Source organism: Gallus gallus, chromosome 4 (assembly GCF_016699485.2).
Source record: "Gallus gallus isolate bGalGal1 chromosome 4, bGalGal1.mat.broiler.GRCg7b, whole genome shotgun sequence".
In the NCBI taxonomy this organism is placed as follows: Eukaryota; Metazoa; Chordata; class Aves; order Galliformes; family Phasianidae; genus Gallus; species Gallus gallus.
In genome coordinates, this window is record NC_052535.1 from 13605781 (window position 1) to 13632852 (window position 27072).

At 39.2% G+C, this 27072-nt stretch overlaps 1 protein-coding gene across 9 annotated transcripts in view; it reads left to right on the forward strand.

Annotated features, from left to right (window-relative positions):
* Positions 1-27072, forward strand: part of AMMECR1 (AMMECR nuclear protein 1) — a 100458-nt gene that overhangs the window by 55617 nt on the left and 17769 nt on the right. For 5 of the 9 annotated variants that reach the window (XR_005859824.2, XR_006939086.1, XM_025150074.3 and 2 more), the window contains exon 3: positions 5963-6073. Coding sequence is in view for 3 of the 9 variants with exons in the window: in XM_025150074.3 (XP_025005842.2) it covers positions 5963-6073 (111 nt within the window). In the remaining 6 variants the exon portion in view is untranslated. Of the gene's footprint in view, positions 1-5962; positions 6074-26705; positions 26753-27072 lie in introns of all 9 variants that reach the window. The other 4 variants (XR_005859826.2, XR_005859828.2, XR_005859825.2 and 1 more) reach the window with 1 other exon arrangement.

Genomic DNA, 27072 nt, shown 5'->3' on the forward strand with positions numbered 1-27072 from the left:
ATACAATGATATCAAAAAGCCTCACTACAGTTAAGATATGATGTGTTTTAATTCTCCCTAGCTGGCAAAGCTTCATACAGAAGCCAAGTTTGGTTTGATGTGAAATAGGCTTGTCAAGTTTGACTGTCTTGCTTTGTGGGAATTCTTCTTATAGTGTTTCTCTATGAATTGGAGCTCACTGTGCTGAAACTAAAGCATCCTAAAATTCACCCAGCAAAAAAAGCTTTTTTTTTCTTTTTTTCTTTGCCTTCTTCTGGCTTTAAGTTTTCTTTCTTGCTGTATCCTGGCATCTCATCCCTTGATTATGCATTGTCGAAAGCAACTATTTTTGTTCTGGGACTGCTTCAGTTACTTTAAATACAGCTCAGCTTTAACTTTAGCTGGTTCAAAGTACTTAAAAACAATCTAATTTGCTCAAATGGTATTTCTTCTTATTCTAGCCACCAACATTTACTTTTTTTTCTAGCTGGTATTTACTATATTGGTCCACCAATTACAGTTGATGTGGGTTGTGGGTTTTTTTTTCCATTTTTCCCTTTTTGAAGGTGCATCAGTTCTTGTCTTCTCATAGTCCCTCTCACTTGAAAATTTTTCCAAGTGGGAGGGAGGCAGTCAGGAAGCTATTGGAATCAAATCTAGAAGGGCTTCTTAATTTAATTTCCACACCCTCTGAGATTAAAAACAAAAGAACAAAAACAACAACAAGAGGGAGAGGAGCCACCAGCACACTCCAAGAGCTGACTTGCCTTTCTTGTGCCTTACGAGTCTGGTAGGCCTTGGAGCACACCATGTGCTTTTCTGACTGTGTTCCAGAAGGGCACCCACCAGATTTTTGTTGTTAGTGACTGGTTCCAAAATATCATCCATCAAGTTTTTCCTTTCATCACAGACCTAGATACTTTCAACATACTTCCCTTCTCCTGCGCTGAGGAGCATGTGCGCTGATGCCCTCACTAGGATTTATCAGTGTGCGTGGCCACACCTCCTTCATTACTAAGCTATTTTCTCTTACATTGAGTAATGTGCATTAGCTCACTGAGTTGAGACATCCATGCCACAGCCTGGAGTCTAACAAAGCTTGAATTGCCTCAGTTAATAGGGAGACTGCTGTCTGTGATTCTGAGTAAGGCTGACACCGGTCGTGCGAAGGCTCTCAGCTGACTGTTCTGATGATAAACTTTAGTTTCTAGTTTGAAGCAATCTTACATGACTGGTCAGCATTCTTGACAGTTTTAGTGTGATTCTGAATAAGACACGAGTTAAGTTAAAAAAAAAAAAAAAAAAAAGACATGTTAACATTTGTAAAAGTCAGAAACAGTAGCTTGCACTTCGGTAAAACAAAAGGGAAAACACTGTCTTCTGCATCTTAGCTTGTTCAGAGTACCTCCTGAGTGTGCTGTAGGTGGAAATCCTTGGAGCTGAAGTGAAAGCGCTCTGGTCCTACAAAGGGACGGCGGCAGTGACTCTTTAAATGTCTGACCCTACAGCCGCCTTCTCTTTTTATAAAAATGGTTAAATAACTACTGCTAAAATGTCTTAATACCAGTTTACCTCCCCACTCATTAAATTAAAATAGTTTAACTTTACAAGTTTCCCATTATTTGGGAATCTTCAACTGGAACCAGGGAAGTCCTTGCTCATCTTTGATAAATAAATATCCTTATTAAAGGAGTTACCCCTCCTTTCCTCTCTACTTCCCTCCCTCCCCTTTTTCTTCCCATCCATAACACGGAGGAGAAGCTTCTCGTAGTACTTCTCATGGCACTAGAATAAGACCCATCTTTTCATGCTTTCTGCCTCTCCTCCCACCCTCCAAATTAAAGAATCACTTCACTTTTCAGTTAAGTATGTTGGTAAATGAAAGTCAGCTTGTAGTCAGCGCTGCTTTATATTAAACGAGTATATTTTTAACAGTGCTGACTACCCAGTGCCAGTGTAAGCTGTTGGCGTGCTGACTCTTACTGTGATAGCTGACTGATTACTAAAATAGCTCGCGCACTTTTCTTTCAATTGAGGAATTTTCAGTATGGAGTCATAGCAAGCAGGTCAATAGTTTTGATTAGAGTTGGGTTTTTTTTGGCTTTTTTCTGGTAAAACGTGAACAAGAAATATGCTCAGGACACTGGGGTAAGCACAGTGAATAAGACAATCCTTGTGATTCTTTCTTTCAGTGTTTATGTGGGTTTATACCTCGTCATCTTCCTGTGCAGAACTGGAGCACTGCACAAGTTGCAACGGATTAATGCTCAACTGAAGTTACATGGCTGTCCTAGTTTCTTCATTAATGAAAACAGTGTAATAGTAGCTGAAGTGACACATGGGGCAGGGCTCTGGGTGACCCATGTTACTGTTCTTCAGCCACGCTTTTTCTGGCTAACATTTGAGGTCGGTACCTAGGATGAGTGGGATGTTGAGTATATGCGTATGTTTTAGTCTGTTAAGACAGCAGTATCTCTTATTGCATTTATGCATGCCTCTTTCGATGACAGCAGTTTTATATCAGAAAACAATATTAGTTTAAATCTTTACAATGCAGCAACTGTCTCTTCAACTCAGTTTCCCAAATGAAAGCAGAGGGCAAACAATGTGTAATCATCTGGTTACCAGCTGGTGTAGCAGATAAATGAAACAGTTGTCTGCTGTGCAAGATGTAGATAAGGGCTGGGCAAGGCCTCTTGATAAATAATAAATTAGGCAATGGCTGCTTGGAAAGTGTTTGTTATCGTCAGGTCACTTGTGAATTTGCTGACAGCAGTGAGCAGCTTTAGATGGAAATATTTTTTCAGTGTTTAGCTCATAACCTTTAGTTCCTCTCCCATCATAAAATGAAGAACCTCATGAAAGGGAAATGATTGAGAAGTTTGCAGAAGTTTCCTAGGGTCTGGGTTTGGTCCCTCCTTCTGCCTCTGTGCACTCTGAAACATCTTCCACCATTCTTCAGCTTCTGGGTATTCAGGGTGCTCTGTGCAGATTGGGCTGTTCATGCTAACAGAAGGCTGTGTCAGAGGTCCCCGGCACCGTGGGGAGCAGCTGGGTAACCCCTCAGACGGGTACATTTCCAAGTCTCTTGGTTCAAAAGGGCTCACTCCCAAGCCCAGAGCTTTTTTGTTTCATTTAAAAAAAAATGAGATGCTTCACCTGTACTGAGTAAGAGAATGGCACGAAGCTGAGTGTTAGAGTTGTCACGGGCAGTAGCTGCATCTGCTTTAATGAATGTTTAAAACAACAACAACAACAACAACAACAAAAAAAAAACCACGACCAAATCTTCATACTAGGTGGGAGGGAGCCTGAGCCAGAAGGATGAGAGTGCTCCTCCCCAGTACACTCTGGCATTCATGTGGGATATGTGGGTTCAAACTTCTTCAGGCAAAAAGACGACCCAGATCTCCAGCAAGCGATGCGTATCCTGTGTGTTGTGGGATAAAAGGGACTCCTGAGCATCACATCTGCCTCCTCTTCTGCTTCTGCTGAAGATCTTCGCATCTTTCGGGTGCCTAGAGGTGCACGTTTTCATTTCAGGTGTAACAAGATGTTGCTCACAAAAAAACAACGCAGACAACAACAAAAACTTTTTTGAAGGAAACACATAAAAGGGGAAAATAAGGAATTTTTGCAAGTAGAAAAGTTACGTATTTACGTAGCTGTTCATGATGTCAATACCTGGAATTTGGCACTGTACTGCAAACCTGAGCTCTGAGGCTATAATTTGTCAAGTTTATTTGTGGATTATTACTAGCTCTAAAGCATGTGAAAAGCATTGAAGGCCTGGAGAAAAGAGGGAGTAGAAACCAGGGATGCCAATAAAAAGTGAAGAACATTTCTAGAAAGAAACATAAATTCTTTGCATAGTTTGCCTAGTTCATATGAGGAAGTTTTGTATTGCCTCTTTAGTGTAGGAATAGAAGTGCTCTTTAAAGCTATGAATGGCAGACTTGGACTTTGTATTAGGCTGTGAGACTCAATCCTAAAAGGAAGCAGTGTGGGTACTTCAGAGACACAAGCACTACTGCAGGTGCAAGACCCTCCTCAGTAATAACTCTACATGCAGGTCTGGTTACCAGTGTTCAAGACAGCGAATTGAAACTGGAATAAGGTGTTGAGAAGAGTTGTGATGATCAGAATAGGTGTTCTTTTAAGGGAAACTTAATGAACGTGACCTGTTTAGCCCGGCATAGCGAAGACTGAAGAGGCATACAAATTCTTTGTATAAATACTTGGGGAATAATAACAAGGAAGGGAACAGAACTCCTTACACTAAAGGACAACGTTGGTAGAAGAATAGCTGGGTATGAGGTGAGGAGATACATTGCAGCAGGAAATCAGAGGATGTTTCCAGAGCTCTTGAACTCAGTGAGGCTTTGAGGCAACTTTCTGATTTTTCATTTAGGGTTCTTCCCCCCATTATTTCTAGAGTTTTTTTAAGGTAGAGAATGTGGATCATTTATGAAGAAAATTACTTAACGTAATTTTTCTTTATGCTACTAGCAGCTCCTAAGGTCTCTTTTGGTCTTATTTCTGGAATCGTAGCAGTTAGAATCCTATTTGGTCTCTGTGTTCTCTGAACTTTGATCTATATTACACTTTGAAGACATCTGTGAAGGTAATTAGGAGAAGTAATTCTGTTTAGTAGGCTTAAGTCTTCTGTGTAGACATGCTGATACTTCAGTGGCTCCTGGGGAACAAGGCAGGAGTCGGGGAACACAGAAATTGAGATGCTGGAAAAACATCTTCTGTCAGATGTTGTGTTTTGTATCATCAGTAGCTGTGTGGTGCTTTTAACTAATGAATAGAGGTTTGAGCTTAGTACTACTCGTAGTACAAATACACAAGCTATATAACCTCTGCTATTTCTGTTGGTACTCGTTGACAAGAACTTTCAAAGCATATGTAAATGTCTCAATCTGTTTGATGTTTGGGGGTGGTCTCAGCATGTTTTCTGATCTTGTCGTTTTTAAGTAGCAGTAATGAGACATCCTAGAATTCCATTCTGACAAGAAAATAAAATGACTTCTTATTTTTTTAGGCATACCAGTAAGGGAAGGAGCAGGTGTGTTTGCATAATCTGCTTTGATTTGCTTGCTTTCTAGGGGAAAAAAAAAATAAATATGATTTTCTTCTCTATAACCACTCTTTATCTCAGTATTGAAAGTCTCTTCCTTAGAGTTCAGAAGATTGGTTATCCAGGAACAATATGCACTTTCCTGAGAAGATCAAGATTCTTTAGCTTTTGTTGCTTCTGTATTGATACAATGCTATGGGTCTGAAAAGAAAACTTTCATCCCCAAAAGTTGCAGAGTTCCTTGTTAGCTTACTATCTGGATTAATACAGGGTTGTTTGTTAACAGAAATATTTCTTTGTAATGGTTGAAATCATGTGATATGTACAGCTTATTAGGGGTTTTGTTCTGCGTCTGTTCATTTGTGAGATTCTTAAATACAATCTGGGGATGACCTGGGATTTGTGGAAAGAATAACCTTTGTTCATGTAGTCCTTTACGTTTGGAGAATATTCCTAAATTTGCTTGTTTTCCGAAGTACTTCTTGCCAGGTACTTCTAGGGTAGTTTCTTGCCATCAGTGTGAAAGACCAAAGTGTATTCAAGTGGAGAATTAACATGACACAGGTGTTTTTCCCTTCTGTAAATGCTTCTTCATTTATATATGTCTGAGGTGAGACTTTTCCCATTCTCAGGAGAAGTCAAGTGCAGGATGTTAAGCATCTTATCCTATCTGCCACCAGCAGAACTTTGTTCTGGGTATTAAGTATTCTGCTAGTCTTTATTTTCTAACATATTACATGAGTAGCGTTTCTAGAGAAGTCAAAAGAATTGCAACTTAGATGCATTATTTTAGATGCAAGTCCTCCCATTACCCTAAAAGGAAAGGCACTGTTACTGACATTCCACACTGTCAATAGTGCTTCTGTGATCATGTCTTTCTTTTTTCCTTCCCTAAAACAGCCCACTGTTTGTAACGTGGAAGATTGGTCGAGATAAACGATTGCGTGGATGCATAGGTACTTTTTCTGCCATGAACCTGCATTCAGGACTCAGGGAGTACACACTTACTAGGTAAGACTTTGTTTTCTGCAGCCTTGACTTACGTATTTAAATACTGTATTGGGTAGATGATGAATGTGTTTTGGTTTGTTGGTTGTTTTTTTTGGCTGTGTCACTGTACTGATCGATATAAACTTCTCCTTTTGATGCTAATTATTGCCTGGTTATTTGACTATTTGGTATCATGAGGTTATGGTTTAGTTTAAAAACCATAACTTGAGCCTTTTTTTACTTTATTCATTTGGGAAACTGTTCTCCAGTAACTTATTGCAACTCACTGCTGTAGTATTTTTCCCCTTTATCCGAACAAATTTTAAGCTTAATAGTTAGTGGTAGGGCAGAAGACCAGAAAGTCAGATATTGGGATTATCCTATTCACACTTCTAAAACAGCAGGTATTCTCACCTCTTCTCCATCAGGTGCTTCCAATCAGCATTCCAATTTAATGCTACAAATTTCCATTACATGTTACTCTTCAGATACATCCCAGCCCCTGAGTGGGAAGCTTCTGGATGAGGGAGGTAAGTGATGATAATCCTTCACTCCCCAGCAGCATAATCCTTCATTTTTTTGATCTACACCTAAATTCATTCACCTTAATATTGTTCCATTTTCTTTGCATAGAGTGAAAACTAATAAGTTGATCACTAGAGCTAGTAGCAAGCTTTCTACTTGTTTTTTCTAAGAGTTTTATTTATTTTCTAAAGAATCAGTAGGATTTGGTATGCTTAGTTATAGTGGACTGTTCATGGTGCTATAAAATAGGAACTATATTTACTCATTTGAAGACCTCTAAAACTGTCATCACTTAAAATAATTGGTGCCTCTCAATAGCTTTGGATTGGAGGCTTTCCTACATTATGAGGACTTCCTCTGCTGTTAAAGCTTCATGTAAATCTCAGTATGAAGTAAGATTAGTGTGGGGAATCTTTGTTACGTGTCTCACTATTCTGTTTCAAGCTGTTCATTTTATGCTTACTTTTGCTCAGCTTGAAATCAGCTGCTGGAGTTCCTTATAGACTTCTGAAAGACCTAGTTATCTTTACTGTGGTGGTTTTATTGTGTGGTTTGCAATATTCCTGTGTTCTTTAAAACCTTGGGAGGCAAACTAATCAGTGAGAAGAAGCTTATGATCTCAAATCAGTTCTTTTGTTGAAGGTTAAATGCTTTACAATCTTAGATATTAGTGAGTCAAAAACAGAAATAACTTAGAAATTACTATTTAAATGTAAAGTTCCTGTTTGTACCAAAACCCTGTACTTTTTATCTTGATTGTTATTTTAAAAAATAAAAAGATAGGGATACCTGAGAGCAGTTTCCTTCATGATGTTAGTCTTTCCAGCTACAGAGCTTCCAGCAGAGTATTTGAGGAGTTACAGAAGCAACTTTGACATACCTCAGAACTTTCAGAGCTCTACAAGCCTTCCTAGGAGGCATCAGAAACCAGGAGATGGTAACTTGGGCACAGACTCTTGGAGAAGGTACAATTCCTGAAAGTGAAGAAAAGCTTCTTCAGGCAAGGCAAAATTAATCAGCAAAGTAGGTAGTGTGTGAATGGGCTGTGCGTTTCAGAAAGTGCAACTTGACAAAAATTTTCAGTTGAGAATGTAGGCAGATATTCTTCTGACTTTATTTTACTTTGATGCTGGAAGACACTTTTCTTCAGTTACTCTAAGTGTACGACATTGCTAAACAGAATCTAGTTGTCTGTCTGTTCATTCTTAACCTGTTTCAGCACACTGCATGGGATTGTGACCCAATTTTCAGTACGAAAAATAGTGGAGGCCAACAGTTGTTCTTACATGTCCTGGTCTCTAGCAATCAAAATATCAACAGTTTCTGTCAGGCAAGATTTTATTACCTATGTGATGAATAGTATTTAGGATCACAATCAATAAAATTTTCCTTAATTCTAGTAGTGATCTCTAATTGTATAGCATATACAGTGTATAGAGTATATACATCTCTACCTGCACACGATAGTGTAGCTTCTGTCAATAATGTTAGTTCTCTTGAAGTGAAGTTTCCTTCTGGAGGTGGAGATGCACACAAATTCAGAAAACCTTTTCGTTTATGTACAAAAATGCTGATGTTGTGTAACCAAGCGAGTCTCTCTTCTTCATTTTGAGCTCTGTTGACTGTTGCAATGGTTTTGCCAGTACATTCTAAACAGGAAATTTATGTAGAGTGATTCATCATTAATTGGATGCATCTTGCTAAGTCATGAGGAGAGATGAGAATACCCATAGTTTGAAAATGCTCATACTGTATTCCTAATCAAATCTTAAAGATCAATTTTCTCTGCATGTCAGTGCTGCAAGGGAAGAAATTTTATTATTAAAATCCTTTGTAGAAATTCGTGAATATTCAGTTTTAGTCTGAAAAATTAAAAAAATAATAATAATAAAAAAGATCTTTAAGTTTAGTAAGAGATTAGTTGGATAAACATCTATCTTTTTTCAAAACATTTTACTACGTTGAATATTTAAATTAGCATATAAGAAGTTCTTTATGGGCAAAACAGTCCTTTAGGCTGAATGTGTGAATATCCCACCTGATTGCGTAAAAGTAAACCAATCCAGATTATGAAAAATACCTTGTGTTTTACAGCTCCTTGAAGAAAATACACTGAACTTGGAAGCAGGTTACCACAGAATTTCCTCACAGGTTGATAAATTATTTTTTCATGTATTTTGTTCAGCAGTAAGACTTAAGTTTTAGTATTGAGGTTTTAAACTGCTGCTCTCTTACACTTCAGGCATTGAACAAAATGGTTTCACTTACCCTATACTTTTTAGTTCTGTTTTTCCTGCCATTTCATATAATTTGCAGTTATACTTTACACTTAGTAGATCTAACAAGTGTAGTTGTAGCTGCTTTTGTTTATCCTATCAAGGCTAGGATATATATGCATACATATATATGGGGGAAAATACTAGAGAAGATGGGGATAAGAGGGTCAGATTATATAAATCTCTTGTCATGGAAGGGAGCAGTGAAAAGACACTGGAGAGCTGCAGGCCTTCACTGGATTAGCATAATGGTAGAAAACTGGATTTAAATTTAAAATAACGTGTAACCCACCCTTCTTAACTAGCGTAGACCTGTGTTTACTGACTGTATGATGTCATCAGTCTTCTTGTTGTGTGTTCTGCTTAATGTTCAGTGTGACAACTGAGTGCCTTCAGACTTTCAGCCTTCCTTCTGTAGATGTGGCTGGTAAAGAAACAAAAACAAAGAGGGAAGCTTGAGATGAGAACCATAAGACTGGAGGAAATGAAACTTGCAACCCAGCTTTCTCATAATTGAATTTGGATGTAAATTCTAGATGTGGCTTTTGGCTCCCAGCAGCACCATCTACTGTGCTGTGGGTGTCAGCAATTTCAGAGTCTCTGGTGGTGGTGGTGCCATATTACCTGACTTCTCTCCAGGAGAAATGCTGGTCTATTTCTCCTGTTGAACATAGGAAAGCTGAAATAATGACCTGTGAGACTACAGTGTGGCAATCTCATTCAAGAGATCAAATAGAAAACAAAATTGATTATGTTAAAATAGATGTTGGCCTTATGTAGTTAAGATTAGAGGCAAGTATTTGCACAGGCAGGGTAGCTCCCCTCTCTGTTCAGCTGAGCTTACCATTCTGTTTAATCTGTTTGTTTGGACTAATCATAGTCTCTTTCAATCTGCCCTGTATCTGCCCGCACAACCCGGTGCTCACTTCACAAAGGCTTTGCTATCAGGCAGCGTTGCTATGGCTGTAGATAGGCACTGCTGCTGACCCAGGGCAAAGCGTGCCTGTGTACCTGTCTGTCATTTTGGGCTTGGGAAGTGGGGAAGGTGCGGGGGTGTTATGTATGTGTTTGCTTCTGCCATGACCTTCACTGTTTACAGACGTCAGACTGAATTAATTCCTGCCAATAGCATTTCATGTAATGTTTCAGAGCACAGTGTTGTTTCTGGGCTCCCTGCTGATAATACTTCTCAGGCTGTCTTACTGTGTGGCTTTGAGTAGACTACTCCTCAAAGTCAGCTCCTTTATTCTACTACTACTACTCTGTGTCTGTGAGCCACCAGTGAGAAATGCCTGGTGATTGTGAGGTGAAGCTTACACTTTCAAAGTTAAACTGTGGAGCAGTGTATACTCTTCTCAGCCTGAACTCAGCAGCCTTTTGCTATTCTGATTTGTTCAACATTACCTGTAAAGCCAGGAAGCACCATATTGCTTCTGATGCTTCCTTTTCATTTGTTTCTGTGAAAAGCAGGTGTGCAACAGGGAAGTCAGATGGCAGTGATACTGGAATTTCTAGCGTTTGTTGATTGCCTCTGAGTTTTCAAGGACAGCTTAATGAGGCAGGGGGTTCAGACTGTGCTGCTACTATAGATGACCAGCAACAGATGGAGAACCTCGAGGTGAGAAAACATTCTTCAGGAGAGCTGTGGTAACATAGTTCTGTGGTTAGTTGAGTAGATAGGCAATCTGTGCAGCCCATTGTGCATTTTAGGAGCTAGTATCGATACACATCTGGAACTTGTAATTCTTAACTACCACTAGCCTTCAAGATGCCATTGAGTTAAGTTTTTAGTGGGGGTATGACCTATAAAATTCGCTCAGCTTTAATAGAAGTGCAAAAGTGCTGTACATGCTGTCAAATCCATTTGAAACAATAAGGCAGCAGGAAGCTGGGACTTTTCAAGTGATTGCATAAGATGTCTTTTGCTCATGCCATTGTATCCCTCACTGAGTGACAGTCTGTGCAAGCCTGCAGTTAGGAGTGATTTCAGAGCATCTGATGTTCCAGAGGAGGTATGAAGTGAGATACCAAACTGATACTTAAAACTTGAGGTAGGTGATTGTTTTTTCCTTAGTCCAGGGTCAGGTGTTTGACCCTAAGGAAAGTTTAAGGATACCAAACAAGTTTCAGGACTGCTTCTCTGCTAATCTGTACTGTGTACTTCACTTAAAGTTTGGTAATTGAGGATGTTGTCGTGACATGGGCATCTTCCAGGGGTCAGCGTAAGGTAGAGACTACTCTTTGTGTAGTTAGAATAGCGGAGAGAGTAATTTAAGGTTGAGGATTTCTCATCACATTGTAGCAATCTCCAGTCCCTGTAAGTCCTCAGTGAAAGAGATGCATCTGAGCCAAAGCCATGATTGAAAGAGACTTAGAAACAGTTAGGCTCTATAACCATGTAACATTACTGCTCAGAAGGAAAGGAGTACTGTGTGCTTTAGAGAGGCTGGATTACACCTGAGGAAACAACAGGCCATATGAGGGCAGTAAATAAACTGTTTTTTACTAGATTGGTTTCAAAACTCAGTGATAAAGTGCAAGGCCAGAAGGTATGGCATCTTTAAGACATCATGTATGGCCACAGGATTTGTGAACTGACTCAACTGCCAATAGTTGAGATTATCCTGTTTTATTAGGTGTTGTTTTCTCTTTGGCAGATTTTTGGTCTGCTTTCTCTATCTACTGGCCTGCAGTGTGCCTTATTTACCTTTGTGTATGAATGATTTGTGAAGGTAGCTGTGATTTTTCTTTCCCTCACAGGCTTAAATGAGTTTTGCTTTATGGTCCTCAGTGGTTGTCAAAACTAGGCTGTGTGCTGTTTCTCCCCCCCTTCCCCACAGACACAAAATAAAATACAGGAAATAGAAGAGAAATTACAAATGAGTGCATTCCAATTAAAACCAGTAGCGAGAGAAGTATTGAAGGTATTTTTTGTCAACGATAGTTGGACTTTATTTCTGTTAGAAAATGGCTCCCTTAGGGTTCTGAAACTGGTGGCTTAATAACAATTTAATCAGGTTGTTCTAGTGTGTAAGTGAGGTAGGATGTATACAGAGATATAATCTCTTTTATTTGGCTGATGCAGTTGCAAAAATTAGATAAGCTTTTAATTCACGTCTTTCTATAAGTAAGCTGTTACAAAATCCCTTTTAGTAATTAACAAACTTTTTTTTTAGAAGGGAAGTTAATTCAATAGAAGCCTCTTCAGGTTCTTTCTATTATTACATTCTTCCTTTCCCTTTAAATTACATCTGTGTTCCCTTCTGATTATCTTTGAAGTTAAAACTTTGCATGTGAAATGTCACCATAGTAGTACAGGGTTTCCAGAGATGGTCTGGACATTCATGGTGTTAGTGAAGGTAAGGTGCACTGTGTTAACATTCATATTTTTTTCCATATCTTTATAGAAATTGCAGCTGATTTAATAGAATCATCTTTAATTCTTACGTTGGAACCAGACCAAAGTATATTAAGAGAGTTCAGCAGTAAAGTTTGCTTTATGAATTACTATTTTGTACATTTACTATGGTGAGATTGATCTCCGAAGGTATTACTAATAGTCTTAGACCTCCCCCCTTATTATTATCCAAAATGCTTAATAAAATACACAGTTTTAATATGATCTGTTGCTTATGATAATGTGTGAAATGAAAAGGTGATGTACTGACACCTTCATTTTTAAATGGCAACTGGTTAGCTGGAGTGAAATTGAGGCAACATTTTAATGAAACATCATACCAACTCATGTTTGCCTGTCGTAAGTGTAGACATCATCAGCTCCAGGTTTCAGCAGAATCTGATATTTCTAAATCTCATTTTAGACAATAAAACCTTTTTTTGAACTTCTGTATCCGTGAGTTTTGCAAATACGACTTCAATTTGGGTAAATCTTCAGACGTGTCAGAGTGGAATGTAATTGTTTAGTAATAAAACGGATTATTTTGTAAACTCGCAGTACCAGAAACTCTAAGTGAAGTATACAAATCTGAATTTATTGAGCCAGGCTTAGTTATTCTGTGTGAGTCAATTCAGTAAGTAGGTCTGTAATGATTTTGTGCATGCAGTGCCAGGTCGTTATTTCAGGGAACTGTTGCTTATCAGAGCTGTCTCCTGCCTTTTCTCAAAACGACAAAGCTAAGTTGTGTACTGGCTCTAGGAAGCTGGGGGAAAATCCCTTTTGCTTTAATGATGGATTAAATGTTTCTCCTTATTTCATTATGAGAAATGATGTTATTGCACAGAAGCATGCTTTAGTAAATACATTTCTTGTACGTTTGTATGTGTGGGGATATAACTGCCTTTTTTTTTTTCTTCATTAAAAAGGGAGGGGGGGGGGATGGCGATGACACAGTATCAGTTTTGTAATTACTAGTCTATTATTCCTGAGAAAACCTTGCTAGACCTGTGTACTTAATGGTATGTGATAGGCTGTTTCCTTAGTAACACTTCCTGAAAGAAAGCAAGGCAAAGCACTGTAAATGGGAGGACAGGAAAGGAAGTGTGTGTGTAAAGATGCCCTATCAAAGCTTTTTAAATAAAGGAGGGGTTATGAAATATTGGCAACAGTTTTGCTGGGAAGACTGAGTTAGAGAATATGAATTCTTGGGTCAGGGAGATGTGTTAACTGCATTTGGTGGGATAAACTTATTCTGTGAGATGACTGTGTTTATGAAAGGTAATGGGGGATCCAGGAAGAATGGAGTTCTAGGATTAAAAATGATCAGTTCAGAGTCACTGAGTAAGGGTGGGAGGCGTTCTGCTGAGGCTGTCCTAATTGCTAGGTCTCAACCTTAGAATTTGGTGTAACTAAGAAAACTATCTGAAAGTAAAATATTTATTTCCTCATTGTATTGAAGGGGGAAAAAAGGAACAACTGCAGGCAAAGAGAACACAGCATTAAAATCCAAGAATTGCAAGAATATGCTGCTTACAAAATGCATGCTTTGGAAAAGCCAAATTGACTTGCATTAGTTGATGTAATTTGCAGTATCCTGAATAAATCAGATACTCCTGAAATTTGACTGAATGTCGATGAGTAACTGGGGATATCCCACGATTACTCAGACTTTCCAGATGGGTTTCAGGGAGGAGCCATGTCATTTGTGACTCTGGGCTTTCCCACGACGCTTGTTTTTCTTGTGCTTCCCACACAGTCTCCTTCTTTTATGTGAACAAATGGTATACTCCCCAGGAGCTCAAAGGCACGGGTCTAGGTGGGTTGGCACACTAGTTGGGTTGAATGTCAGGTTTTTATTTGACTTTATTACTTGACATAAATAATTGGGAAGGAGGGTGGGGTTAGGGGAACTGGCAACTCTGGTTTTCTTAGCAGAGCTTTAAAATTCTTTGCCAGAACTCATATTCTTCCATTAGTGGTACGGATAGTCATTGATATTCCAAGGGTTTTTTGGGTTAACTTTTTTTGTCTTGTTGTATGGCAACTCTCAGAAGGAATGAATGGTTTTCAAATCGTTTCCTAAAATAATCTGCTAGAATGAAAATTGTTTTCAGTTGAGAGTTTCAGTGACTTTGTAGTTTCTTAAGCACTGCAGAGAGGTATCAGATTAAGAGCCATTGCTGAGCAGTAGCAGGTAAAATTGTGTGTTGACACAGGAGAGAAGCGTAGATGGATTGTGTCTCACAGCAGTTGTGTTTTAAAGGAAGATTTTGCATATATGGAAACTTGTAGCTAGGACAGAATAGAATCTGGCATAAAGTTACCTGCTTCTGGGCAGGCTTCTCTCTCTGGCTGTTTTCAGCTCAGCAGGAAATGTTTATTTTCAATACCAAGTAAGGGACATTTCCCGCAGCTTTATTGGTAAGGGGGGGGGAAAAAAGCCCAAAACCAAACAACAAAAAAACCCTGTCCCAGTGCACATTGTACCTCGCTTCCTATGATGCTGGAAACCGAGGTGCTGTAGTAGTGTATTTGATACCTGAGATAGTAGAAATAAATGTAGTCTTCTGTTCAAGAAGCTACATTATGTGAAATCTACTGTTTTAGTAGATGTTATCAGAGATTAAATGAGGCTAAAGGAAAAAGAAAATGTCTCTTACACATGCAAGCTGTTAAAATCTTCAAACTCTCTAGCTTTGTGTGGGAAGGACTGTGGGAAAGGAGTCTCGATTAAAGTTTTCAGTCTGTCAACACCTCCTCCATTTAGGAGTTTTCTGATGCTTCCTTTTGAGACTGTATAATGAAGCCACAGCACGAACTGGGTGTGGGAGACTGGGCTCCAAAAGCCCTCATTATCTCCGTGCACTTTAACACAAAAATGTTGAAGCTCTTAAAATGTAACTTGCTATTTTCATAGTCCAGAGTAACGAGAATTAAAATGCACTTGTCAGCTATAGCAGGATTTTATGGTGTTTTTAGACTGTGCCAGCAGATGCTTGATTCTAAAACTCGTTCCAGTTGACACCAGGAGCAGGGAAGCTGTACCTCATGTCCTTTATGGAGCTGTACAGTTGAGAAGGTAGAACAGCCCTTGGAAGAAGTAGCCCATCTGCCTCTGTTTGGACATGTGCAGCCATGTACAGTGCTGAAGCATGTCTGAAGACTCATAAGCCTCAAAGCACCTCTGACTCTGGGGTTCTCCAGAGGTCTCATAGCCCCCAGCAGCCCATACTTTCTCCTTCTATCATTTACATATTTGTGAGAATGTAATCTCTTTAAAAATAGGGGTAGCCTGGCTTGACTTTCATCATTGACAGGTGTCTGAAGTTTTACTGTTCTTTTGATGCATTAAAATAGGAGGGAACATATATGAGAAGAACAGGTTTTTTTCCTAACCTAACTTTAAAATAAAATACTAGGGACAAAAGGAGTTGAGGTCAGTCTCTTCTCTTTGAACTCTTGATGCCATTTTCATCTGTACTCTCTAAAAGTGAGAGATAGCAACCTGTACACTCTTTATATATAAAACACTCCATCACAGATTTCTGCTTTTGTGTGAATTTTCAAAACTTTTTAAAATATGAGTGTTTCTAGATAACCACTGACAGTAGCTTTTTGACTGTAGTGGAAAATGGGTTTTTTGACTGTTGGTACCAGTTTGCAGTCTACAAGATCTCTTAGCTTACATTAAGGTTTGTTGTTCCACTGCAGTTACAGTATTTTTTTCTTACAGCATATTACTTGTAATAAAGGGCCAGTAGTCATGCAAGCAGTCTCTCCATCTGTCCAAGTACATATATAAATAGCTCCCACATTAACTTAGGGAACTTGTACAGATGTTAAGGAGTGCTCTGATGAGCCTGAGCACAGCTCTTGGGGAATTCCCCATCTGTCATAAGTTGTAAGCCCAGGCTTTTTGCAAATGGCAATTACTAGAGTGTCCTGTAAGGCACTGTTTCAAAAGAAGGTGTTGGAAACTTTTATCACCAAGAAAGTGTGACTTTGTTAAAATGAACAGTGTTATGCCTTCTTATTTTTTAGTGAGCTCTGAGTTGAATAGATTTCACATGGTTTGGATGGGGGAAAGGAAGGAAAAAAAAAAAAGTTTTTGCTACTTCCAGCTCAGGTAATTCTAATGGCTTACACTTCTGTAATACCATGAACTGTTACAAGCTGTCTGCAACATACAATTCATGTGGAAGTTTAGACACCAGCCTACCTGCTAATAGCTGTTCTGGTATTTCATTCCATAGCAAAAGCCAGGTTAGACATATATTCACAACGGTACATTCAAGTGGCAAGCATCAGTTCAGAAGACTTGTCTTTTTTGTAAGGAAAAGTCGCTGACATTAATGATTTAGAATAAAAATATATCCAGTGTTTGTTGAAAAAATCAGCAATTCCTTTTCTTCAAACATTGGTTCATATTCTGCTCAACTGAAGTGTCAGTATAAAGCCAAAAAGTGTTCACAGCCAAAATGGATTGACTCAATTGTACGTATGCTGGAAGAGGCTTGAGTGACTGCATTTGAGGAGACAGAAAAACAGCCATGTGCATACATAGGTATTTTTAACAGCTTTGGTTCTTATGGAAGACAATGAAGAGCTTTTTCTGTTACTTCCAGGCTGTTTTTTTTCTAGATGTTAATACCCTACAGGTATATAGATAGCGTATTGGTTCTGCCATGAAGAGAGAGTGTGCTTATATTTATGAATGCGCAGAAGGGAGAGGGGAAATGTGATTTTTAAAATAACTGGAAGGTCACTGCAACCTCAGCCCTCTGATGGTATCTCTGCTTTTCAGCAGAATTATTTTTACACGTTCTGTCAAGGAATTGTTTTGTTTCTGTTCCCAGAAGCTTCTACGCAATTTGCAAGCTAGTTAGATGGCCCTTTCTCATCTCTGCTGAGGATGCATTCTGCAGTTTGCTCACTTAGCTAGAGAGGCTTTTTTTCCTTTGACCTACACTGCTAATCCCTCATTGCAAAGTGCAGCAGCTGTGCTTTGTCTGTGGAGGTCTCTGCACCACATGCAGCATCGTTTGTTTGAGCAACCCCCTCTTTGTGTTCAGCTTTTTCAGTTACTAAAAGGATGGCTTTCTGTTTTCTTGCTCCATGAACTTGATAGTTGTTTTTTTTGGTTTTTTTTTTGAAGCCTACAATACATAAGTATTTTCAGAAATGCTGGTTTAAAAAAGCTGTTATGTACAGTTTCATGAAACTGTTTGGGTCAAGCATTCCTGACGTTCAGGAGGTGAACCATTTGTGAGCTGCGTTCTATAAAAGGTGATGAAACCTAGTTCCATTTAAACGTTAAACACTTCAGATATGTTGAATTGTAGCTCTGATGGATGTAATTAAAAATAAACCAGTTTTGTGCCCATGTTGTATCCTCATTCAACATTGGATGATCAAACTTCAGTTGCTCTTGGGATAATTTGCTCATTAAACATTTTAAAATATATATGTAACAATCTAAGATGTTCAAGTAGTTTAAAGCTAAGTTAACTTGAGAACTAAACAGAATTATTTGCTCTTTTAGGCTTTAACTGTGGTGAATGGCAGAACTCCCATTGCCTTCAGAGGGAGAAGAATTTGGCTTGTAGTTTGTTTAAGAGGACATTATGTGAAATATTTAATTAGCAAGCACAAATTTGACATTTCAATTAATTTCATAGTCAAATATATTCATGTTTATGCTTTGAGTTCTAATGATCTTTTGTTCTTCAGCTGAGCAGAATTTTCAAATGCATGCAATGCTGCCAAGTTAAATGCATTCCTTCACCACTTATGTTACCATTTGTGAGGTTGCAGACAGATGTAGTCCAGCCTAACCTGAACCTTTTGCCTCTTCTTCCTTTCTGAACTTTCCATTGCATTCCAGCTTTTATTTCTTCATTTGCTACTCAGAATCTGGTTTTGAGTGGAAAACACATGGAGAGCAACAGCTGGCAGACTTGGAATTGAATGTAATGTTTAGCTGAGCTTGCAAAGACTCTGTTGCTTGGATATCTTGACCTTGGATACAGTGATCTGTGACTGCCCCATCCGGTTACTTCTGTAAGCTGAATGTGTTGGTGGTGGCATTGAGGGTACCTCCTGAAGTCGAAAGAACTGTGGCAGAAAATGAGAGGGAGTACAGGGATGAAATAGTGAACTGATGTCATGAAAGACAGAAGTGGTGGATTTCCTAAAAGGGAAAAGAGAAGGTGGCATACTGACAGCTTCCTTGTGTGGTAGGAGAGGGGAGGGAAATATGCAGACAGCAAAGCCTCCAGATGTGTAGAGTGGGTGTATGTATCTAAAGCTTACTCTGTTTTTGAATTGGTGTGTAGAGGTATTGAGCAATCATAACTTAGTCTGCAAAACACTGACAAACAAATGTTGAAGACCTTTGTTTGTTGCCTCTAATAACAAATTAAGTTTTGTTCTAACGCAACAGTTCTCATGCAGGAGTGTCTAGAAATCATAGTGCTTTCTTCTGTACCTACGCGTTCCTGTGAAATAAGGAGTGGCTCTTTCTTTCCCTGAGGTCTTACTACACCACAAGGGATCCACCTTGTGCCTGTCTTTTTTTACTATATTTATAAAAACACTGAGAATTAGATGTCATGAGCTCATACATTAACCTTTACACTGAACAGCACTTACATTTGCATCTCGTTGGTGCAATGTGCGCTCACAGTATGTGCAAGAGATTGCACTCAAGTTAGAACAAACAAAAAGTACAACAAAAAAGCAGCTGGTTTAAACATAATCCAGGCGGTGTAAAGAGATATCAATGAACAGCATATTTTAGGGAACGTGCCAGGGTGCTGTTCAGCTCTCTGTATTGAGTGGTCATATTCCTGTCTCTGAGATTGTATGGACCCTCAGTAAGCAGACTACATTCATCTGTATCTTCATAGTTCAGAATGTTTTATTATCTTCATATTTTTTCTGTGAAATGCTTAGAGTGAAAGCTCATGTGAATATGTTTTTCCTTCAGAATTCAGTTCCTACATGTTCTAACATGCTTTTTGCTTTCCTTATTCTTAACCTGATTACAGGCAATTCCCTGATAACTGTGGTTTCAAACTATTGACCATAGAACATAGTTTCTGTATTTGTAATAAGCAGTATCAAAATTAAGACTGATAAATTCCATCTGCAACATCAACTGAATTGAATCATATTGGCAACTTTAAATAAAAAAGCAGCTGAAAGTGTAGTCTGTGGAATTTCCAGTGACAACAGCTGTACTGAGAATAATTGAGTACTCTTTTTTGTTCCAGGCTTTCAAGTGTATGATAAGAATGAACTTTTTTTAAGCAAGTCATGAGAAATTGAGCGTTTATGTGTTCAAATGATATTTCACGTGTTTAGGTATCATTGCATTGCTGAGTTTAGGAACATACGTTTTTTTCATATCTGCTGAAGAGGAGGCTATTGACAACGCATAAAGAGCTACAAATGGATTTATTAATATCTACTTTCTTGAAATTATGACTTGGGCACCTCTGTAGAGGTGAACACTGAGCATTGTTCCGTGAGTTGATGATGTGCGGGTTGGGTTTAGCAGTAAAGTGGCCCAAAAGATTTTGACTGCAGTATCTGCTTTGGGTAAAGAGGTCAATATTGAAAAACCTGTTGAAGATGTAAAGATTTGCAGGTATAATTTAAGGATTTGAGTGGTCACTATTACTCAAGCTTAAGAGTCCTATATATAATTGAAGAGTTCACTCTTGTTAATTATCTAAACTTTGCCATCTGCTGGAGAGCCTGTTAGCGACACTGTAATTCAGTCCACTTGGAACTCAGTTACTTTTGGCTTGTCTTTTAATTCATATGTTCACCAAACAAAAGCCTGCACAGCAGACCCTGGTCAGTTTTGCTGTGCAATTTTTTAATGAGCATCTGGAGCGACAGTGGTAAGCTTACTGTGCTCTATTGTGGGATTTATTGTAAGCGCTGTGGATTTGCTTTTGATGTGTATCAAAACAGGATATCTCTGTGGCAAGTGACACCTTTCAGCTTCCTCGATGTTGGCATAGATATGACACACACAGTGTCATGCCCTTCTAAATTGCATGGTCCTCATTTATCCCAGCATGATAAAGATGTTGGGATAGGTAAAGGAGAATATGAGAAAAGGCAGAAAAGAAGCTACCACTTAGGAAGAAACTACATATGTGGCTGCTTTGCCTTATGTGCGACTGCAGTCAGAAAATGCTGTCAACTGCAAAACAATGCAGAACACAAGCAACTGTTTTGTATGGATTTTCTAGCTCACTCTGTTCAGTTCTAGAAGTATGGAGTGCATTCAGCATAGCAGTTCTAGCTTCTCTTGCTGGACCTGGGCAAATGCAAAATAATTACACACTTTGTATTGTAATATACTACAAAGTGTACTTCTCTGCAGCTTGCCTGATCTGCTATGTGGAGAGCTGCATTTTAGTATGCCTTTTTGAACATGTACTTGCAGCCTGCTAATGAAGCTCTGCCTGCATCTTTTAAGTTAGGTTAATTTAAAGTACGAAAAATGTAGGTTTTCAGTGTAATAGGATGTTTTACGGTAATGTAGAATGACTCCCTCTCTCTCTGTGGGATTAAAGCAGTATGAGAAAATGCAGAATTCTAACATCTTTGCTCTTTCTTCACATACAAGGAGAAAATTACTTCCTTTAGGACCACAAAAGCACTGTAGAGATCTTTGTCTTCAGGAAAAAATGAGAATGCTGAAGCCATAGAAACTTGACTCTTACAAACGTAATTGGCAAACTACAGTATTACTGGTTGTGAGATCCTGCACAGAGTGGCAGTCAGTGGCTCAGTGTCTGGATAGAGAGATCAGTGACAAGTGGTGTCCTTCTGGGGTTGGTGCTGGGACTGATACTCTTCAGTATCTTCACCAGTGGCATTAACAGTGGGATCAAGTGCATTGTTAGCAGGTTTGTAGATGACGCCATGCTGAGTGGTGCAGTTGACACATCTAGGGGATGGGATGCCATCCAGACAGTCTGAGCAGTGTGTCCAGGAGAAGCACATGAGGTTCATTAAATACAAGTATAAGGTCTGTGCATGGGTTGTGGCAACCCCTCCTGTCAGTACAAGCTGGGGGATGTAAGGACAGAGCACAGCCTTGCTGAAAAGGACTCAGTGATACTGGTGGATGGCAGGATGGGCAACGTGAGCCATCAGTGTGCCCTCACAGACCAGAGAGCCAACCATACCCTTGAGATATCCTGTGTTTGTTGTTCTGTACGTCCTGTGGGGTTGATGTTGCGCATGTACCATGAGTCAAGATAGCCAGGATAAGAAATCAGGATTAAAATAAAGATGTGCCCGGAAATTATAGGTATCCTTAGAAATATTCTGTAAATAACGTCTCGGTGGTTTCAGCAGCTGGCAGGAAGTGAACTACAGCACTTGTTCACGGAAAAAACAAGGTTCTCAAAGTGTTATCAGCTATGCCGCAATGGTTTGCTTTTTAGTTGTGGGTGAATGGCCCAACACACACGTGTGTGTACGTAAGGTGCGTGACATGAAACACGGCTGGCAGCTGGTATGCCAGAAGGTCATGCAGCCATCCAGAGGGAACTCAACAGGCTGGAGAAAAGGACTCTTGTAGTTCAATAAGTGCAGAGTCCTGCACCTCGAGAGGAACAGCCCAGGCACCAGGATGTGTTGGGGGCACCTAGCTGGGATGCAGCCTGGCAGGAAAGGACATGGGGATCCTGGTGCGCACTGAGTCAAACAAGAGCCAGAAATGTCTTCTTGCTGCAAAGAAGGCCAATGGTATTTTTGGGTGCATTAGGCAAAGTACTACCAGCATGTGGATGAAGGTGATCCTTCTCCCCACTCAGCACTGGTGAGGCTGTATCTAGAGATCTGGCTCCAATTCTGAGCCCCCCAGTACAGGACAGACTGGGACATATTTGAGGGAGTCCAGCAAAGGGCCACAAAGCCCTGTGCTGAAGGGGCTGCAGCGCATCTCCTATGAGAAAAGAGTGGGAGAGCTGTTGTTGTTTGCCATGAGGAAGAGGAGGCTTGGGGGGGATCTTCCCTTCTCCCTGAAGAGAAGGTGCAAAGAGGATGGAACCAGGCTCTTTTCTGTGGCGCCCAGTGTCAGGTCAAAAGGCTAAGGGGACAAACTGGAGTACTGAAGGCTCCATCTGAAGAACAGAAAACACCATTCTACTGTGCAAGTGACAGAGCAGTTGCCCAGGGAGGTGGAGTCACTTTCTCTTCAAGATGTGTGCCTGGGCACCCTGGTGGCCCTTTGAGAGCACGGGTTGGTCCAGCTGGATCCAGAGGTCCCTGCCAAAAGTCTGGCAATTCTTTGATAAACTGGAACCATTTCCATTTGTGACAGCAGTCAGTATCAAACTCAGGATGTATTAATTTTTTTTTCTATTTTTTATTTCCATGACTCTTTACCTACATGCTGTGATGCCTGCTATGGAAATGATTTCACACAAATACAGTTATTGATGAGTTCGTACAGCATGAGGAGCAGGCCATAAAAATATCTACATTCATGTACAACTGGAATAGACAGTGATGAAGAAACAGTTAATTGTGGTATATCCTAATTGTCTCTGTTCACATTTCAAGAATGCTACAAATGAAATAATCTGAATTATTCTTTTTATTCCTAGTGTATTTGAATTGTTTTTAAGTTGGCACTTGTGTGAATATACCTTTCAAGAATTCCCAGTACAATAAAGCAGAGATTTTTCTCAACACTGCAGTATAGCCAGTTTTTAATACAGCTTTTGTTTACGCTTTGTTTATTACATTTTCTTTTTTTCAGCATTCTCCTTAAAGTAGCCCCATTAAGTGGGGATTGTTAAGTTTTGTTGGGTTCTGTTATTACCAGCAGCAGTCACTTCAGGTTTGTTCTTGACCATGAGCCATTGTGACATGACTTGCACAGCACTGCTCTCTACACAAACCCCAGGTGGGCACCTCTGTCATAACACACATAAATGATGCTGTCCCATAGAGGCACATGCAGTTGTTCTGCAGTAAACTGTAGTATTGATTCAGAACCTTGTCCATGGGTTCTTGTAGCATGTCTCAGTGGCAGATGTAGATGAATGGCTTACCAACCAAGCACTTTCGGTGTCTAAACACCGTACATGTGTACACAAGTACACGTTTTTAGTTGTCTTTTAGAAAAATGTTGTTTTCATAATCAAAGCAACTGTCTAAAATAGTATCAGAATATTCCTTTTTTCCTCTTAAACTGGATGGCTGCAGCTAAACTGCTGGGAGCGTGAAGCCACTGGGGGGAGGAGGGACAGACGGGGAGAGCTTTTCTGGCATACTTCAGTTTTTAGGAGTTAGGAAAATTGATTGAAGAGCTAAAATGCCAGATCAGTTTTTTATGCCTCCTACCTGAAACACTGCTGCACTGCAGTAATTAATTAGGCACAATTATAGAACTATTTCTGTGCAAAATGTCAACAAGTGTGGGGGCTTTTTGTTGGTTTTTTTTCCTCCTACTCTGTGACTACCACTTAGCAACATAATGTGCAGGAAGTAGAAATGTTGTTCTTTCCCTTTCTATCTCCCAAATGTAAGGGAGGGTTCAGGAAAAGCACAGAACACGTCACTCACAGTTGTTTCGTTTCCTGGAAATGTTGAAGTCCAACAAAAAAAAAAAAAAACAGGACTAAGGAAGACAATGTAATTCTGAATGAATCACTCCTTGAAATCTCCATGTAAGTTGGCAGAAATCTCTCTCATTTTAAGTCCTCTTTCTGAAGACAAGCATACTCTGCCCTGTTGTAGTTTAAAAATAATTGCATATTGTGACACGGAAGCTGCTAAGACTGTTAGGATGCTGATTCTGGTGACTTGCATAAGTGCTCTTCAGTTTCTTCTTTATTGAAGTTACTCAAAAAAAGTAAAAATCTCAACTAATATCAAGTATGTGGAACTCTGCAATGGGACAAGCTATGAATGGTCCATTTTTTTCTGAAATCCTGTCACTGAATGTCTCTAGTTGCTGTTATCTGAAATCCAGTGAGCTTGCCACCTGTTCGTTTCGGGATGCTTTAACTGAAGAGGCCCTTTGGGCTCAGTTTCTCAACATAGGACCATTTATTTGTAAAATGCATTTTCTGAGCTACCTCTGCTAAGCATTTCCTCTTGATGAATGAAGAATAACAGAATGATGCTCGCTGAAATGAATGAAAAGGGGTTTTCACCAGGTAGTTTATGAAGTCATTTGCCTGCAGTGTAAAAGTGGTGCCAACGTACTGCATATTGGGACAGCACAGTAGTTTGTAAAATATGGTCTTGAACCTATTGTTCATCACTGTGGTGACTGTATTCAGGTGGCTGTTGCTTACTTTAGATGCCAAAAGTTACACTTTGTTTTATTTTGTGCTCTATCTAGGAAACTGGATTAATTAAGAAGAAATGATCAGTACTAGAGTGAACTCAAAAACTAATGCATTTGTTTTAATTCATTAGCCTAAGTTTATCCATTCTGTTTTGATTAACCTTCTGAGAGCAGTATCTCTCCAGTGTAGACTGAGCAGCTTGTGAAATAGAGGCTGTCACGGGAAGATTTTTAGGAGTCAGAGAACTTGGATTCTGTTCTTGGTTCTGTCTCTGATTCACTGCGTAAGCACCCTAGATTGCGTGAGTCACTCAATGTCTCTGCCTCATTTACACTTCCTATAAAAGGAGCGTATTACTTATATCATGCCCAATATTTGACTGCTTCTTTTGCATCTTCTTCCGCTGTGTTATGTTAAAGCTCCAAAGTAGTTTTCAATATTTACACAACTGTATCCAGTTTTGTCTAACCTCTACCCAGTTTGGGTCTTCCTACAAAAATAATTTAGTGAGAAATGTAATTATTACTATGATTATATAATAATAAAATAGTAAGAATTTAATTCATTTAGTGCCTTCATTTGTCCACACATAAATCCCCCTTTACTTCATGCGATGCCTACTTGCTAGGAAACGTTACGGAAGCTTTACATTCAATCACGATGGTTTTCATGCACCTCTAAAGTGAGTAATGTAGTTCCATTTCTGTGTTTGATTTCCCCCATTTCTATCCTGCTGTGGCAGCCAGGTGGCAAACATCACATTAAGAATCAGAGGTTCTTAAAGACTGAGGTTGATTATTGTATCTCCTTAAGCATTTTTATACTCTACAGAGATCACAGCTGGAGAGTACAGTTGTGAATTGTTCTCACCTGTTCATACTGTTGTTTCAGATATTCTCATGGTACTTTACAAAGCAAGGTGTAGTCCTAAGGAATATAAGCTTTAATTATATTGTCACTAAATTTCATGCTGCTAGTTCTAACTCAGAATAGCTTAAGCTATTTCTTAATCTTTACATCTTTTCAATGTCTTTAAAGAGTTCGCAAACCTTTTTTTATATTCCCAAGTACAAAGAGGAGTGGAGCATGAAACATGAATTTAATGAAAACATATTTCTGGAGAGCTTCTGGACAAATGAGCTTCGTTTAAGCAGGAGCTGTGATGTGTATAGCACGGCTCAGCCCAAGAAAAAGTGGTTGTTGAGAGTACTTTGTATTTTCTTGGCTGGCAATAGGTCTGTCTTAGTAGGACACCCAAGACTTCATAAATCAAGTATATTTAACGAGAAATGCTGTGCGTGTGTGTGCATGCATGTTGTGTCTAAAAATAGTTTTCTTTGAATGGGATTCAATTTTGACTTTGCCTGCTTTGCTTTTAACATGAAGCAGAACCCCATGTGGAAAAACTAATGTCATTTTATTGGCCAGCTAAAATTCCCCCTGCTTGGCACTGCTTCTTTTCAACTCCTCACAACCAAGTACTTCTAGTTAGTCAGCAGCAGGATATGTAAATTCATCCTGGGCATTAGGAAATAAAGAGCAGATGGTGTAGAAAATGGGTTTTTTTTAATAGTTTTTTTTTTCCCTTTAAAGCTGCTTTTTTTCTTTTAAGTTGAACTCTGCTTAGTTTTTCCAACTTACTTTACTAATTATTTTCACTTACCTCTCCTTCGTTCTAAGCTTAACAGAAAAAAATGTGGAGTTTGTTTTTTCAACCTGATATCTAATATACCTGCCTTTGCTCCAATGGAATCCTTTTGTATTTGTAACAGAAGAATAGCAGAAGAATTTGGCATTGAATAACATGGTAAAATCATGATCTAGTAACGCTTCTGTCAAGTAAACACAACAAAGTCTCTTCTGCTAATGAAGGATGCCTACACCCAGTTATGTAGACACTTCATTCTGAGCAGCTCAGATCAGTAATAAGTTTAAGGAAAGCGAGCACATGTTTTCTTGTCTCTCTGCTATGCTTGCTTTAAATTGCCCATCGTGAATCATACTAACAGTAGAAGTGAGGTCAAAGTCTGAATTTACGTATGTACATCTTTGTAGAGTGTATGAAGTGTATAATAAGTGCCAAACTGTTGTCTCTAGAAACTGAAATTCTTTTTCCACAGAACAGGAGCTACAAAAGTTAAAGCTCGTGCAAACTTTCTTATGCTGGGTAAGTGCTGAGATCTGCTGGCGTTTCTGACCGTCTGTTAACCATCGCACAAAGCTAAGCTCTCAGTGTGGACAGCTGCCCGTGAGGAGGTCTACTGGATGCCATCCACTTGTTGTGCTGAAGTCATCACAATAGTCAGTAGATGGTGACTTACTAAATATCCCCGAGATAAATTCTAGACTTGCTCTGAATAGTTGCAGTCTTAAGGATTACAGATGAATTCAGAAGTGAAACATGTCTAACAACGGCTATGTTTCCTGCTAACCAAATGTTCAGTTTTAAGCTAGTTTTCCTAAATCTGACTCCAGATTTAATTTGAT